Source organism: Dama dama, chromosome 10 (genome assembly GCF_033118175.1).
Source record: "Dama dama isolate Ldn47 chromosome 10, ASM3311817v1, whole genome shotgun sequence".
Lineage (NCBI taxonomy): Eukaryota > Metazoa > Chordata > Mammalia > Artiodactyla > Cervidae > Dama > Dama dama.
Window position 1 is genome coordinate 26736830 of NC_083690.1, and position 13025 is coordinate 26749854.

Consider the following 13025-nt stretch of genomic DNA (forward strand, 5'->3'; position numbering starts at 1 on the left):
CGGAAGGGCGGCCAGGAACCGATCAAAGGGGTCAGCTCCGGGGACTGGGCGAGACCGCGAGAACTCTGTCCTCCTTAGGCTGAAGCCGGCGGGCGTCCCGGAGGACGTGTAATTTGAGCAGAGTTTCCAAGCTCACGCGGAGACGCGCGAGGCCTTTGATGAAAGAGCTACTTTGGGGTTTGAAGGGTAGGCGTCCTTGTCCAACAGTGCTACTCAAGAAAGAAGGCGGGGAGCGCCGGGACCCGGGGCCGCGGCCGAGCGTCCACTCGGCAATCTTCGGCTGAGGCTCGGCCACCGCCCCCCCAACTCCGGCCTCAGCCTCGAGCCCAGGGCCGATCCGGAAACAGCCGAGCGGATCCGGAAACAGCCGAGAAGACCCGGAAGCGGTGAGCGCCGTCACCAGGGAGTGCGGGAACCCGCCGTTTGCGCGGAGGCAATGGCGGCAGCAGCGCCGGCGGCCGCTGGCGAGGATGGCCGGCGGCGGCTGCCGAGGGCCGGTACGTGAGGGCTCGTCCGTGCACGCGAGGGGCGGTGAGGCCGGAGGCGGGGCCGAGTTCGGCGTCGCTGGAAGCGGGGGGGAGTGGGGGGAGCCTGGAGAAAGGGGCGGGACTACGCCGCCGGGAAAAATATGGAGGGGGCGTGGCCTAGCGATGCAAGGTGGAGGGCCAGTGGCAGGTTAGAGGTGGGGCCCAGTGTGGGAGGGTGGGGCGGGGCCAAGTGGGAGGGGGCGGGGCCACTGGAAGGGAGGGGACGTGTCAGAGGAAAGAGGGGATTGGGTGAACCGAGAGAGGAAGAGGCGAGGCTCTAGACAACACGAGGCAGAGCTAGGTGAGAAGGAGGCGGGGCAGGGGCGGGGCCAAGTGAGCAGGGTGGGGTTAGGTAAAGGTGCAGGGACCTTGGCTATAGTACTAAATTGCAGAACTTGAGGACTTGATACGTTGGGAATATTGGGAATCTGAGAATGATGAGAAAAGAGGCTGATCCCTGTCCTCCACAGCAATGGACATCCAGCCCCAGGAGGGGGCAAAAGTTGAGGCTGAGTCCGGGGAGCTCGTGCGGCTTCGGGCTGAGCTAGCAGGCGCCCTGGCAGAAATGGAAACCATGAAGGCTGTGGCCGAGGTGAGCGAGAGCACGAAGGCCGAGGCTGTGGCGGCGGTGCAGCGGCAATGCCAAGAGGAGGTGGCCTCGCTGCAAGCCATCCTGAAAGGTGAGGCAGTCGGTCCTCCCAGACTCCCTCGGCCGCGTGAGGGGGAGTGCACGACAAGAAAGGAGTCATGACCTACACCCATGGGGTAGTTGAGCAGGACTGCCTAGCACAGGCAGGCTCGGGGACTCAGAGGAAGAAGCAGAAGCCTGCTTTTTAAATTTGCATAGAACCCCAGCCTGGGCTCCAGCAGCAGCTCTGTCAGTTCAGCTAAGTTTAGCTCAGAAGGCTACCTCTTCCCTGGCCTCATGTCATTTCTTGTCCCTCACTAATGACTGATCAACCCTGAAAGTGAGCAGTTTCTCAGTTCCCCGAGAACTCGTTTGAGTCTCTGGCCTTCAGACTCAGCCCTGGGCCTTATCTCTGTAAATCTCATTATCTGGTTTCCTTGCTTCTCCAAGCACCCCTATATCTTCCCATGACCTCCACCTCCCCCGACATGCACCAACTTCCCTCTTCCCTCACGTCCTCTGTACTTGGGATACATCAACTCCCCTTGTCCCAGATCACCCAGTGTCTTTTCCTCTTTTCCTGCTTCTCCCCTAGTCAGAGGCCAGATTCTCTGCAATAGCTTCCAGTCACGTCCCACCCCTCTGCTTCCATGGCCACTGCTGTAGTGAAGCTCTCTGTCTGCTCCCGCATATTATTGCCCCAGCCTTCTTACAAGTCTTCCTCCAGTCTGTCCTTGACCTTGGCTTCCAGATTAAATTTCTTACAATTCCCATCCCACCATGTCATTTCCTTTTCTAACGACCACTCCTGGCTCCAGACTTCTCTGGGCCCATATTTCTCACATTTCAGGCATCCGTGTCCCATCTGTGCAATGTGATTGTCTCCTTGTATGACTTACTGTATAATCTACTTGATATTTGTTCTTCAAATAGATCCACTTTTTAAAAACTTGCATACATCTATTTTAAAGGGAACTTCCTATTCCTATAAGAAACTGTGTCCTAAATAATAACGGTAACCAATATTTATTGAGTGCTGGGCTTCACTGGTGGCTCAGATGGTTGAGAATCTGCCTGCAATGCAGGAGACCTGGGTTTGATTCCTGGGTTGGAAAGATCCCCTGGAGAAGGGGATAGCAGTCCACTCCAGTATTCTTGCCTGGAGAATTCCATGGACAGAGAAGCCTGGTGGGGTAAAGTCTGTGGGTTCACATAGAGCAGGCCACGACGGAGCAACTGGCACTTTCACTGAACTAAATACTTGATGAATATTTAATCTTCATCAGAATTTCTATGAGGTAGGAACTTCTATCCATCTCCGTTTTACAGAGGAAGCTCTGAGGCTCAGAGAGTTTAGATAACTTGCCTAAGGTCATATAGCTGGAAAGGACAAGATTTGAACCCCGGCAGTCTGACAACAGAATCTTCACTTCTGATGTTAGTACCTGTTAAATAACTATGGAAATGAAAAATGACCATGTTCCACTCAACATCGCCTTTTAACTCCCACTGACCTGTGAAGATGAATTCTAAATCCTGGCATGGCATTCTGCATCTTCACTGCTGTTCTTCCAGCGTGTCCACTATGCCCCAGCCACACCATCCACTTTCCCACCCGTGAGCCTTCGAGCCCGTTACTTAATTAATGGGTCCGTTCTGTCCTTTAGCGCTTGCTGGTGTCTTTCCTGGCCAGGCAGGCAGACCGAGGGTCTCCTTCTTCTGCGACCGCCAAGCCCAGGAGTGGTCCTCTCACAAGCTCTTCTCAGACTGCTTTGTAACTTTCCACGGCTATCTTTCTCACTGAACTGTGGGCTCCTGGTGTCAGGGTTTGTGTCTGATTAATTTCTCTATTTCCAGGGCCCAGTTCAGAGTCTGGTCCAGGATGAATATTTATGACTATTATTAGATATTGCTTGTTATTCTTATGTATTAATAGCAACAGATAGCCTATCTTTAGCATTTATTATGCACCAGGAAGAGGGTTAAAGCCCTTCCCGATATCTTGTCATTTGATCCTGTAACAAGCCAGCAGGGTAATCATTAGCTGAGGACATTATGCAGAGAGGCAGATTGCCCAGGACCTTGCTGTCCTGTGCTCAGTCGCTCAGTCATATCCAACTCTTTGCGACCCCATGGACTGTAGCCCGCCAGGCTCCTCTGTCCATGGGGATTTTTCAGGCACGAATACTGGAGTGGGTTGCCATCTCCTCCGTCCAACCACGGAGCCTACTGTCATCACCGCTATGGTAAATTGCCTTACAGAGAGCGGCAGTGATGGAGAGCTCCCTGTTCGCCCCCAGGTAGGGCTGACACACTGACTCTCCCTCTCCTCTGCCTTTCCTGCCCTGCCAGACTCCATCAGCAGCTATGAAGCCCAGATCACGTCTCTGAAGCAGGAGCGGCAGCAGCAGCAGCAGGACTGTGAGGAGAAGGAGCGGGAGCTGGGGCGCCTGAAGCAGCTGCTATCTCGGGCTCACCCCCTGGACTCCTTGGAGAAGCAGATGGAAAAGGTTGGGGTTGGGATAGCCTACCTGCCCCCTCTCCAGGGACTTGGGAAGATATTGAGGCAGCCAAAGGTGACCTTGGGGCACAGGGTTTTTTGATGTCCCACTGCCAGGTCACTGGGAGCAGGGCACCCAGAAATAATTCTAGGTACTAACCCTGTACTCAGCACAGGAAAATTGGGACTTCTGTGGTGGTCCAGTGGTTAAGACTCCTTGCTTTCACTGCAGGGGCCACAGATTCATTCCCTGCTTGGGGAACTAAGATCCAGCATGCTGTGTGGCATGACTCAGAAAAATTAAGAAAAGTCATGTGGGGGGGGCAGCTAACATTTAAGGATACCTCTTACGCACTAGGTACTGTGGACAGACTCAGTCTCCCCAGTCTTTCCCCTGAAAGACAGGTCCATTAGATCCATTTAACAGATGAGTAAGGTGAGGCTCAAAGAAGTATAGTCATTCTCGACAGGTTATACGCATAAAAAGGAGCAGATCTGGGACTTTCTTGGTGGTCCAGAGATTAAGAATCCTCCTCCTGCCAATGCAGGGGACACGGATTTAATCCCTGGTCCCGGAAGATTCCATATGCTGCAGAGCAACTAAGCCCGTATGCTACAGTTACTGAAACCCAAGAGCCCTAGAGCCCATGCTACACAACGAGAGAACCCACCACAATGAGAAGTCCACGCGCCACAACTGGAAAGTAGCCCCTGCTCGCTGCAACTGGAGAAAGCCCATGCACAGCAAGGAAGACCCAGCACAGTCAAAAAAAAAAAAAAAAAAAGGAGCAGATCTGGGATTTTAAAATCTAGGCAGTCTAGTTCTAAAGCTTTGTTCTTAGTTTCTGTGGTATATCATCACTTTTATTCCTGCTATCATAAACAGTCATAGGAAACACATATTACCAAACTCTTCACCTTTCAGGACAAGTTCACATCTCCGCCTCATTTGAGCCTCACAGCTGCCCTGTGAGGTAGGTACTTACCTCACATTATACGTGAGGAATATGAGGCTCACCGTATACATGAGGCTCAGGGAGATGGAGTAAATCTCCTGGTGAGAAGGACGAAGATCTAAACAGGAGCCCAAGAAAGGAAGGCTTTCAACCTACAATTTGCCTGCAGAGGCTGCCACTATACTTGCATTCCAAGTGTTCCTCAGGGAGTGGTTCGCGGGGTAGTGAAGGAGAAGGTTCTGCTAAATTAAATCTGCCAGGTATGGTGGAAAGAGTCACAGGCCCAGAGTCAGGAAGTTCCGATCCTGGCCCTGCATCCAGCCATCATTCATCCACTGTGTGGGCATCTGCAGAGCATGTACTGCAGGGCTTGAGATGGGATCGGAGGTGTTTTGTTTGGGCCACACAGGCTTACCCTACCTGTTGGCAGTGTTCACATAAGAGATTTGGAGGATTATACTGAACTTGTCTGAGATGGGTTTTTGAGTTACTCAAGAGGCAGAAATTGTATGAATTGGAAGAGGATGGATGACTGGCCAATTTCTGCCTTGGACAGCTGGGTGGATAGCAGGGTCATTGTTGCTGACCTAGTGCTACGAGAGGAGAAATGGCAGTGTGAGTCGGTTTAGATTGGCTGTTCAAGGACAGAAGAGCCTGTCTAACACCCAAGTTGAGGTGTCCAGAGGCTGTTGACTGTGCAAGTTCAACAGAATCCCAGACCTGAAAAGAGCAAAAAAGAAGAGGCCAGCAATATGGCAGTGATGGAAGTGTGGGAAGACACGTCAGGTAGGACAAAGTTTGAAAACTCAAATCAACAGTGGCTTAAATAAGGTAAAAATTTATTTTTCTTGGGCTTTCCTGATGACTCAGGAAAGTTGGTAACTCAGTCAGTTGGTAAACAATCCACCTGCAATGCAGAGACCCCGGTTCGATTCCTATGTCAGGAAGATCTGCTGGAGAAGGCATAAGCTACGCACTCCAGTATTCTCACCTGGAGAATTCCATTAATTATATAGTCCATGGGATCACAAAGAGTCAGACATGACTTTCACTTTTCACTTTTATTTTTATTAGAGTTCAGAAGTAGACATTCTAGGACTGATGTGGCAGCTCAACAAGTTGTTAGGAACCCAGGCTCCTCCTATGTTGCTGTTTTGCCATAGGTAGCATACTGCCTCATGGTCCAGGATGACTGCTTGAGCACCAGCCATCACGTTTGCATTCTAGCCAGCCAGAAGGAGGAGGAGGAGGAGTAAAGAAAATACACCCTTTCCCCTTGAGCGGTTGACCTGGAAGTTACACCCAGCATGTCTGCCTACATCTCATTAGCTGAAACTTAGTCATATGACCATGCTTAGTTATAGGAAAGCTGAGAAATGTAGATGGTATTCTAGGATTCAGGTCATTAGCCCAGCTAAAAATGTGAGGTTCTATGATTAAAAAAAGGGACACATGATATTGGGGGAGATAAGTATGTCACTCTACAAGTGGGCAACAGGAAGGCGGTTGTGACTTTAGCCACCTACCGTGTGACCTGGGGTAAGCCTTGTAAGCGCTCCGAGCCTCTGTGTTTCTCTTTCTAAAATGGGGGTGATAACATGTACCTGGGAGGATTAGAAGAGCTGATGTGCTTGGAGGGAAAGCTCTGAATAGGCCTGAGGCTCCTGCAGTCAGGAGGACTGCCTGTCACTACCCAACGCCCCTTCCCCTTCCCCAGGCCCATGAGGACTCGGAGAAGCTGCGGGAGATCGTGCTGCCCATGGAGCAGGAGATCGAGGAGCTGAAGGCGAAACTGCTGAGGGCCGAGGAGCTAATCCAAGAGATCCAGGTGAGGGGGTGGCCAGGGGGCGCTGAGGGAGCAGGGGCGCTGCGGGACCCCGGCCCCTCAGCCTCTTCCCTGCCCCCTCTCCCTAGAGACGGCCCCGGCATCCCCCTTCCCTGCACGGCTCCACGGAGTTGCTCCTGTCCCGGGACCCATCTCCCCCGCTGGAGCCTCTTGAGGAGCTGAGTGAGGATGGGGGCCCAGCGGCCGAGGCCTTTGCCCACAACTGTGACGACAGCGCCTCCATCTCCTCCTTCTCCCTCGGCATGGGGGCCAGCGGCAGCGCCTCCCTGCCCCGCAGCCGCCAGGGCCTGAGCCCTGAGCAGGAGGAGACAGCCTCTCTGGTGTCCACGGGCACCCTGGTCCCCGAAGGCATCTACCTGCCCCCTCCTGGTTACCAACTGGTCCCAGACAACCAGTGGGAGCAGCTGCAGTTGGAGGTGAGTGGAGAGGGCAGGGCAGTCTGCCACCACACACGCATCCATCCATCTATCTCTCCCTTCAAGTCCTTACTGAGCTCCTTCTCTGTCCCAGCCCTGAGCTAGAGCCAGGCATCCTGCAGTGAAGAAGAAAACTCCTACCCTCTTGGAGCTTCCTCTCGTGAGGGAGCCAGGCCCAGACATGCACATGGGCCCATGAGGAAGAGTGTCACAGGGTGAGACTCTCACCACAAAACTTAACAGGGTTGTGGGGGGACTTCCTTGGCAGTCCAGTGGTTAAGACTTCACCTTCCAATGCAGGGGCTGTAGGTTCGATCCCTGGTCACAGAGCTGAGATCCCATATGCCTTGCAGCTAAAAACCCAGAACACGGAAACAACAGAAGTAACATTGAACAAATTCAATAAAGACTCTAAAAATGATCAACATACAAAAAAAAAAGTCTTTAAAAAAAAATAGGATTATGGGGTGGAGACTGGCAGGCAGGAGATCTTCCTAGCTGGCACGAGAGGTGCTTTTTGAGGATCGGAGACCAAAGGAACTCCAGGTTCCAAGGACCAGAGGATGGACATACCATGGTGTGTCTGAGGAGCTAGAAGGCTGCCAAGGAGGGGAAGAGAGATGAGGTCAGAAAGGCAGGCAGGGGCCACAGGAGGTTGGGTTTGGCTTCGGGGTCTGCCATGATGTTTGCATTTCAGACCAGGAGCTGTGGGAAGCCTCTGTGGGGTTTAAGACAGAGAGAGGCCTGCTCTGCTTTAGGCTTATAATGGGTCACTGGGGTCTCTGGGTGAGAATGGATTGTAATCGGGGGAAAGGGCAATGGGAGAAGCAAGGTGGCTGGTTGGAAGGGTGACGCTTGACGTAGTTTAGAGGAAGGTGGTGACTGGGACCAGGAGGTGGCGGCCAAGATGGAGACAAGTGAGTGGATTTGGAATTCATTCTGGAGGCTGCCAGGCAGGGCCTGCTGGTGGTCTGGACCCAGGGAGTGGAGGACAGAGAAGAGTCAACATCCGTTCCCGAGCTTTTAGCTGGAACGACTGGGCGGACGCTGGCACTGCCCAGGGAGATGCAGGAGACAAGGCGTGAGAGGCCTAGAGAGGAGGGAGGCCTCCCCTTGGCTGTCGAGGCTGAGGCTGGGATCTATGGCAGGGGCGGCAGCTGCAGAAGGACCTGGAGAGCGTCACCCGAGAGCGGGACGAGCTGCAGGAGGGCCTGAGACGGAGCAATGAGGACTGCGCCAAGCAGGTGGGTTCAGCTCCAGCCCCGAGGGGCCTCTACTCCTGGCCTCCTTCTGGCCCCGCCTCACCCTTGCCCCCCCCGCCTCCACCCACAGATGCAAGTCCTCCTGGCTCAGGTCCAGAACTCAGAGCAGCTGCTGCGGACCCTGCAGGGAACCGTGAGCCAGGCGCAGGAGCGTGTTCAGCTGCAGATGGTGAGGGCTGGGGGGTCGGGGGGAGGGCGGCCAGGAGAGGAGTGGGAGGGGAATTGGTTGAGGCCCACGTGGAAGGTCGAGACACCTGTCCTACTGCCCTCCCCAACCCCGATCTGCTCTGGCTTCGCCTTGGAGTTGGTGCCAGGCAGATAAGAGGGCTTCCAGGGCACCCGGTACTGAATTCAGACAGAGCCCACCACACACTCAACTCCGTGATCTTTAAGCTAATCCCACAAGCCCAGAGCCTCAGCCTTGATGCCTTGAAATTGAGATAATGGGTCCTAGCTTGCAGAGTCATGAGGATGAAAAGCAGAGATTGCAAAATCGGATGCTTCTCAAGACGAGACGAGAGGCAAATGATTGAATGGGGCCAGGTGTATGGCCAGAAGGAGCAGCAGGCAAACAGAGAGAACTCTGCTGATCGCGGCACGTGGGAATTCAGGCTTCATGCTGCCTGGTTTTCTCGTTTGTCAAGAGAAGCCGGATCCAGATATTTATGTGTAGTCTCCCAGGTTTTAAAGTTGTTGTTCAGTCATTCAATCATGTCCGACTCTTTGCAACCCCACGGACTGCAGCACGCCAGGCTTCCCTGTCCTTCATTGTCTCCTGGAGTTTACTCAAACTCACATCCATGGAGTCGGTAATTCCATCCAACCATCTCATCCTCTGTCATCCCCTTCTCCTCCTGCCTTCAGTCTTTCACAGCATCAGGGTCTTTTCCAATGAGTGGAAAAGCTCTTCGCATCAGGTGGCCAAAGTATTGGAGCTTCAGCTTCATCATCAGTCCTTCCAATGAATATCCAGGGACCACATAAGACAACCGATGTGGCCTGTGGCTGCCACTGTGTGACCTTGAAGTCATCGAGGGGGCTATAGAAAGAGCTTAAGGGTCTTCCTGGTGGTCCAGTGGTTAGGACTCCATGCTTCCACTGCAGGGGGCCCGGTTCCATCCGTGCTTGGGGAACTAAGATCCCTCAAGAAAACAAGGAAAAAAAAAAACAAAACAATGAGCTTGGGAGCCAAAGACACTTACTCAAGGGTATTTCTTCCTTTCTCAGCTGAGAAGGAGGGCGTGGGCTTCCTGGTTCTCCTTCCAGTGTCTGGGAGGAGGGCTCAGGGTCTGGCCTCACAGGAGATGCCTGTCCCCTCACCGCCTTGTCCTGACTGTCCACCCCCAGGCAGAGCTGGCCACCTCCCACAAGTGCCTGAGCCACGAGGTAAAGCGCCTGACGGAGGAGAACCAAGGGCTCCGCGCTGAGCAGCTGCCGTCTTCAGCCCCCCGGGGCCTGGAGCAGGATGAGGGCGGGGAGGAGTCGCTGCCCAGCTCGCTGCCGGTAAGGGGGGTGCGGGCCCTTCCTCTCCACCCGCAGCAAAGCACTGGCCTGGGGCCACAGGACTCAGGGCCGGGGCCACGGGACTCAGGGCCAGACCCAGGCTGCTGTATCAGCTGCATCACCACGGTCAAGTCACGTGGCTTTGCTAAGACTCAGTTTCCTCCTCTGCAAAATGGGACTACAACCCCTCCCAGCATTGGCACGGAGAGAAAAGGAGCTCACAGAGCCCTTGACATGAAGAGGGGCTTCCCTGGTGGTTCAGAAGGTAAAGAATCTGCCCGTAGTGCAGGCAGGCTACAGTCCATGGAGTCGCAAAGGGTCAGACACGACTGAGCGACTCACACTTTCACTTTGACACAAAGGAAGCAGTCATTTGGCTTGTTGTTTTTACTTTATCAATTCTTTTGGCCTCACAGAGCATGCCTGTGTGCTAAGTCACTTCAGTCACGTCCAGCTCATTAGGACACTATGGGCTGTAACTCAGTAGGCCCTTCTATTCATGGGATTCTCCAGGCATGAATACTGGAGTGGGTTGCCATGCCCTCCTCCAAGGGATCTTCCTGTCTCAGGGATCAAACTGATGTCTCTTAGGTCTCCTGCACTGGCAGGAGAGTTCTTTACCACTAGTGTCACCTGGGAAGCCCACTGCACAGCATGCGGGATCTTAATTCCCCACCCAGAGATTGAACCTGCGCCCCCTGCGGTGGAAGCACTGCTTCCGAAGCCCTGGACTGCCAGGGAAGTCCCTACTTATTTTTAAGTGGCAGGAGATCCACAAAATTGAATTCATCGGAATCTTGGGTTCATTGAAAGCTATTGTCATTGATCCGTGCATGGCCTCTGTCCGTCAATTGACTTCATTAAGAGTATGAAGATCACCTGGAACCCTTGCCTACCCTGAGAACTCTGACTGACATCTCCTTACGTGCAACCCCGCCCCACATTCCTTGGCTCTGCTTCTGCCATCCCCAACTTTATTATTCCTTTGCCCTTCTTTGGTGTCATTTTTATTATTGGATTGGCCTAAAGAGTCGTTCCGGTTTTTCCATAACAGCGCCCAGAAAAACCCGAATGAATGTTTTGGCCAACCCAACACATACACACATCTGCCTAAACTGTGGAGTGCTCATAACTTTAGTTGTTTTTGAGCATTACAAGAACTCCAAATCTTCCTCTGGGTAGTCTGGAACTTGCATCAGCTCCACTCCCGAGGGTCCTCCTCCCCGGGCTTGTGCTGCAGGAAGCAGCCATCCAAGAGTGTGTGTGTCCACCCTCCCCACCATCCCGCTCGAGTCCCTGGCCCCCAGGGCCTCTGCCCCCCTCCCCCCGACACACACACCACCCTGCAACCAGCCTGTGACTTGCTTCTTCCCAGGAGCTGCAGCAGCTGGTGCACCGCACGCAGCAGGAGGCGCGGGCCCGCCAGCAGGCCCAGGAGCACGAGGCGGAGAGGCTGCGGATTGAGATCGTGACTCTGCGGGAGGCGCTGGACGAGGAGACGGCGGCGAGGGCCAGCCTGGAGGGGCAGCTGAGGGTGCAGCGGGAGGAGACAGGTGAGAGGGAGGGTGCCAGCTCCCACGAGGAACGCCCCCGCCTGGGCTCTGGGAGGGGTGAGGGTGCAGGGCGAGAAGGATGAGCCTTGCTTGACCTGTCTTTCTTTCCTTCCCGCACAGAAGTGTTAGAGGGTGAGTATGGGCGGGAGCCTGTCCCCGGCCGGCCGGGAGGGGAAGGAGCGAGGGTGTGGGCCTGATGTCTTGGCCTTGCCTGACTCCCCAGCCTCCCTGTGCAGCTTGAGGATTGAGATGGAGCGTGTCCAGGAGGAACAGAGCAAGGTGAGGCAGGACCCGGGTAAGGCCGGGGTGATGGGGGAGGCTGGCAGCACAGACAAGACCCTCACCGGTCCCTGCTGCCCTTTATGTCTCCCTCAGGCCAAGCGGCAGGAGGTCCTCAGGCCACCACAGGGCTCGGGCCGCACAGAAGAGGTCAGGATCGGGGTGGTACTGAAGGGGTAACCCCATCCAGACTTCCCATCCAAGACCCCAGCTCTATGTCCTGTGCCCCCCAGGCCCAGCTCACAGACCTGCTCTCGGAGCAGCGGGCAAAGATGCTGCGGCTGCAGGCGGAGCTGGAGACCAGTGAGCAGGTGCAGCGGGATTTCGTACGACTGTCCCAGGCCCTGCAGGTACGGTGTGTGCCTTCCCCACCGGGCTGGCGTGACTCCCAGCGACTTGTCCTAGGTCTCACAAGGACAGGCCCCCAGCTAGAGGAGTCTTCTTCCTCCCCCTGGGGCTGGCACGGCCCTTTCCTCTGAGCTGTTGCTCAAAAAACACTGGCGATCTTGTGTGTCCGTGTTTCTCGGTCATGCGAAGCCCATGGCCCAGGGCCTGGCATGTGGGCATGCCACGTGCTCATCACTACAGTCCCACCTGCCCCGGCCCCTGCCCGCCCCTCCTTGGCCTGCTGTCTGAGGACCCGCTTCTTCCCTTGAAGCCAGTTTCACTGAGGGTTGGGGGAGGAGGAGTCCTGAGCCTTTGCCCCTCGTGGGATTGGGGGGGTGGCTGCCTCCAGCGGGGTGGAGGCTGCATTTTCCCACGGAGGGCCCTCTGCCTCCTGCGCCGCCCCCACAGGTGCGTCTGGAACGGATCCGCCAGGCAGAGAGCCTGGAGCAGGTGCGCGGCATCATAGACGAGGCGCCCCTTCGGGACGTCAGGGACATCAAGGACACCTGAGGGGCCGGCGCCTACCCACCCTGGGAGAGACCGCCTTTCTCCCCTCCTGAACCGTGAGGCTGAGGCTTGCGGGGGGTGGTCTCAGGATGGAGTCGTCACCCTCTCCAAGGCCGGGGTTGAGGTGATGGGGCCGCCGCTGCCCCGTCTCCTGCAGCGCTCCTCCCACAGAGGCTGGGCCTTCTGCTTCCAAAGATAACACCCGGGCAAGGGTCCCAGGCCCCTCCATGAGCCAGTGGGGCGGCTCAGCCCTGCGGCTTTCTGGCTGCCATGCTGCCTCCTGGGTTCCAACCCTCCTGCTCCCGCTGCCACCCAGACTAACAGCCACACCCGTCACCTCACGTCCCCTGCCCCCAGGGACGGCTGCGAGTGGTGGCCGGGAGCCTTGGGGGTACGTCCCCAGGCCCCTCCGCACCCGCACCCTGGGCCAGGTGGCTGCTTCCCGGACCCCGTTGACACTAAGATGCTTGTCCCCAGGGGCCCAAGCCAGGCCCCAAGACGTGTGCACGGAGACAAGGCCAGATTTTTCTGTCATTTATTTTCAATAAATAAGCAGCTCAGCTCAATCAGTCGCCTTGTCCCTGCGAGCCCCACGGGGTCGGGGAGGGGAGGTTTCACAAGGGCAAAAGGGGGACAGGTTGCTGAGGGGGGAGGAGAAGTG

The 13025-nt window shown here is 55.4% G+C and overlaps 1 protein-coding gene across 2 annotated transcripts; it reads left to right on the top strand.

Moving 5' to 3' along the window:
- Positions 1 to 267: 267 nt before the first annotated feature.
- RABEP2 (rabaptin, RAB GTPase binding effector protein 2) lies at positions 268 to 12930 on the top strand. 2 transcript variants are annotated; one of them, XM_061153091.1, is made up of 14 exons: positions 268 to 497; positions 998 to 1207; positions 3508 to 3665; positions 6329 to 6439; positions 6526 to 6873; positions 8022 to 8117; positions 8206 to 8304; positions 9483 to 9638; positions 11014 to 11191; positions 11312 to 11323; positions 11415 to 11470; positions 11567 to 11620; positions 11704 to 11820; positions 12266 to 12930. In XM_061153091.1, exons 1-14 carry the CDS (start codon positions 437 to 439, stop codon positions 12365 to 12367), a joined length of 1758 nt encoding a protein of 585 aa, XP_061009074.1. In that variant the 5' UTR covers positions 268 to 436; the 3' UTR covers positions 12368 to 12930. The 2 variants fall into 2 exon arrangements, 1 of the variants encoding a protein (XP_061009074.1); XR_009694443.1 differs by lacking the exon at positions 12266 to 12930 and having other exon boundaries at positions 11428 to 11470; positions 11704 to 11745.
- The last annotated feature ends 95 nt before the right edge of the window (positions 12931 to 13025 follow it).

Bases quoted from the DNA above. Each gene is read 5' to 3' on its own strand.
- RABEP2 (XM_061153091.1), top strand. From the start codon at position 437: ATGGCGGCAGCAGCGCCGGCGGCCGCTGGCGAGGATGGCCGGCGGCGG. The intron at 498-997 runs GTACGTGAGGGC...TGTCCTCCACAG, and splicing joins GCGGCGGCTGCCGAGGGCCG to CAATGGACATCCAGCCCCAG. The intron at 6,874-8,021 runs GTGAGTGGAGAG...GATCTATGGCAG, and splicing joins GGGAGCAGCTGCAGTTGGAG to GGGCGGCAGCTGCAGAAGGA.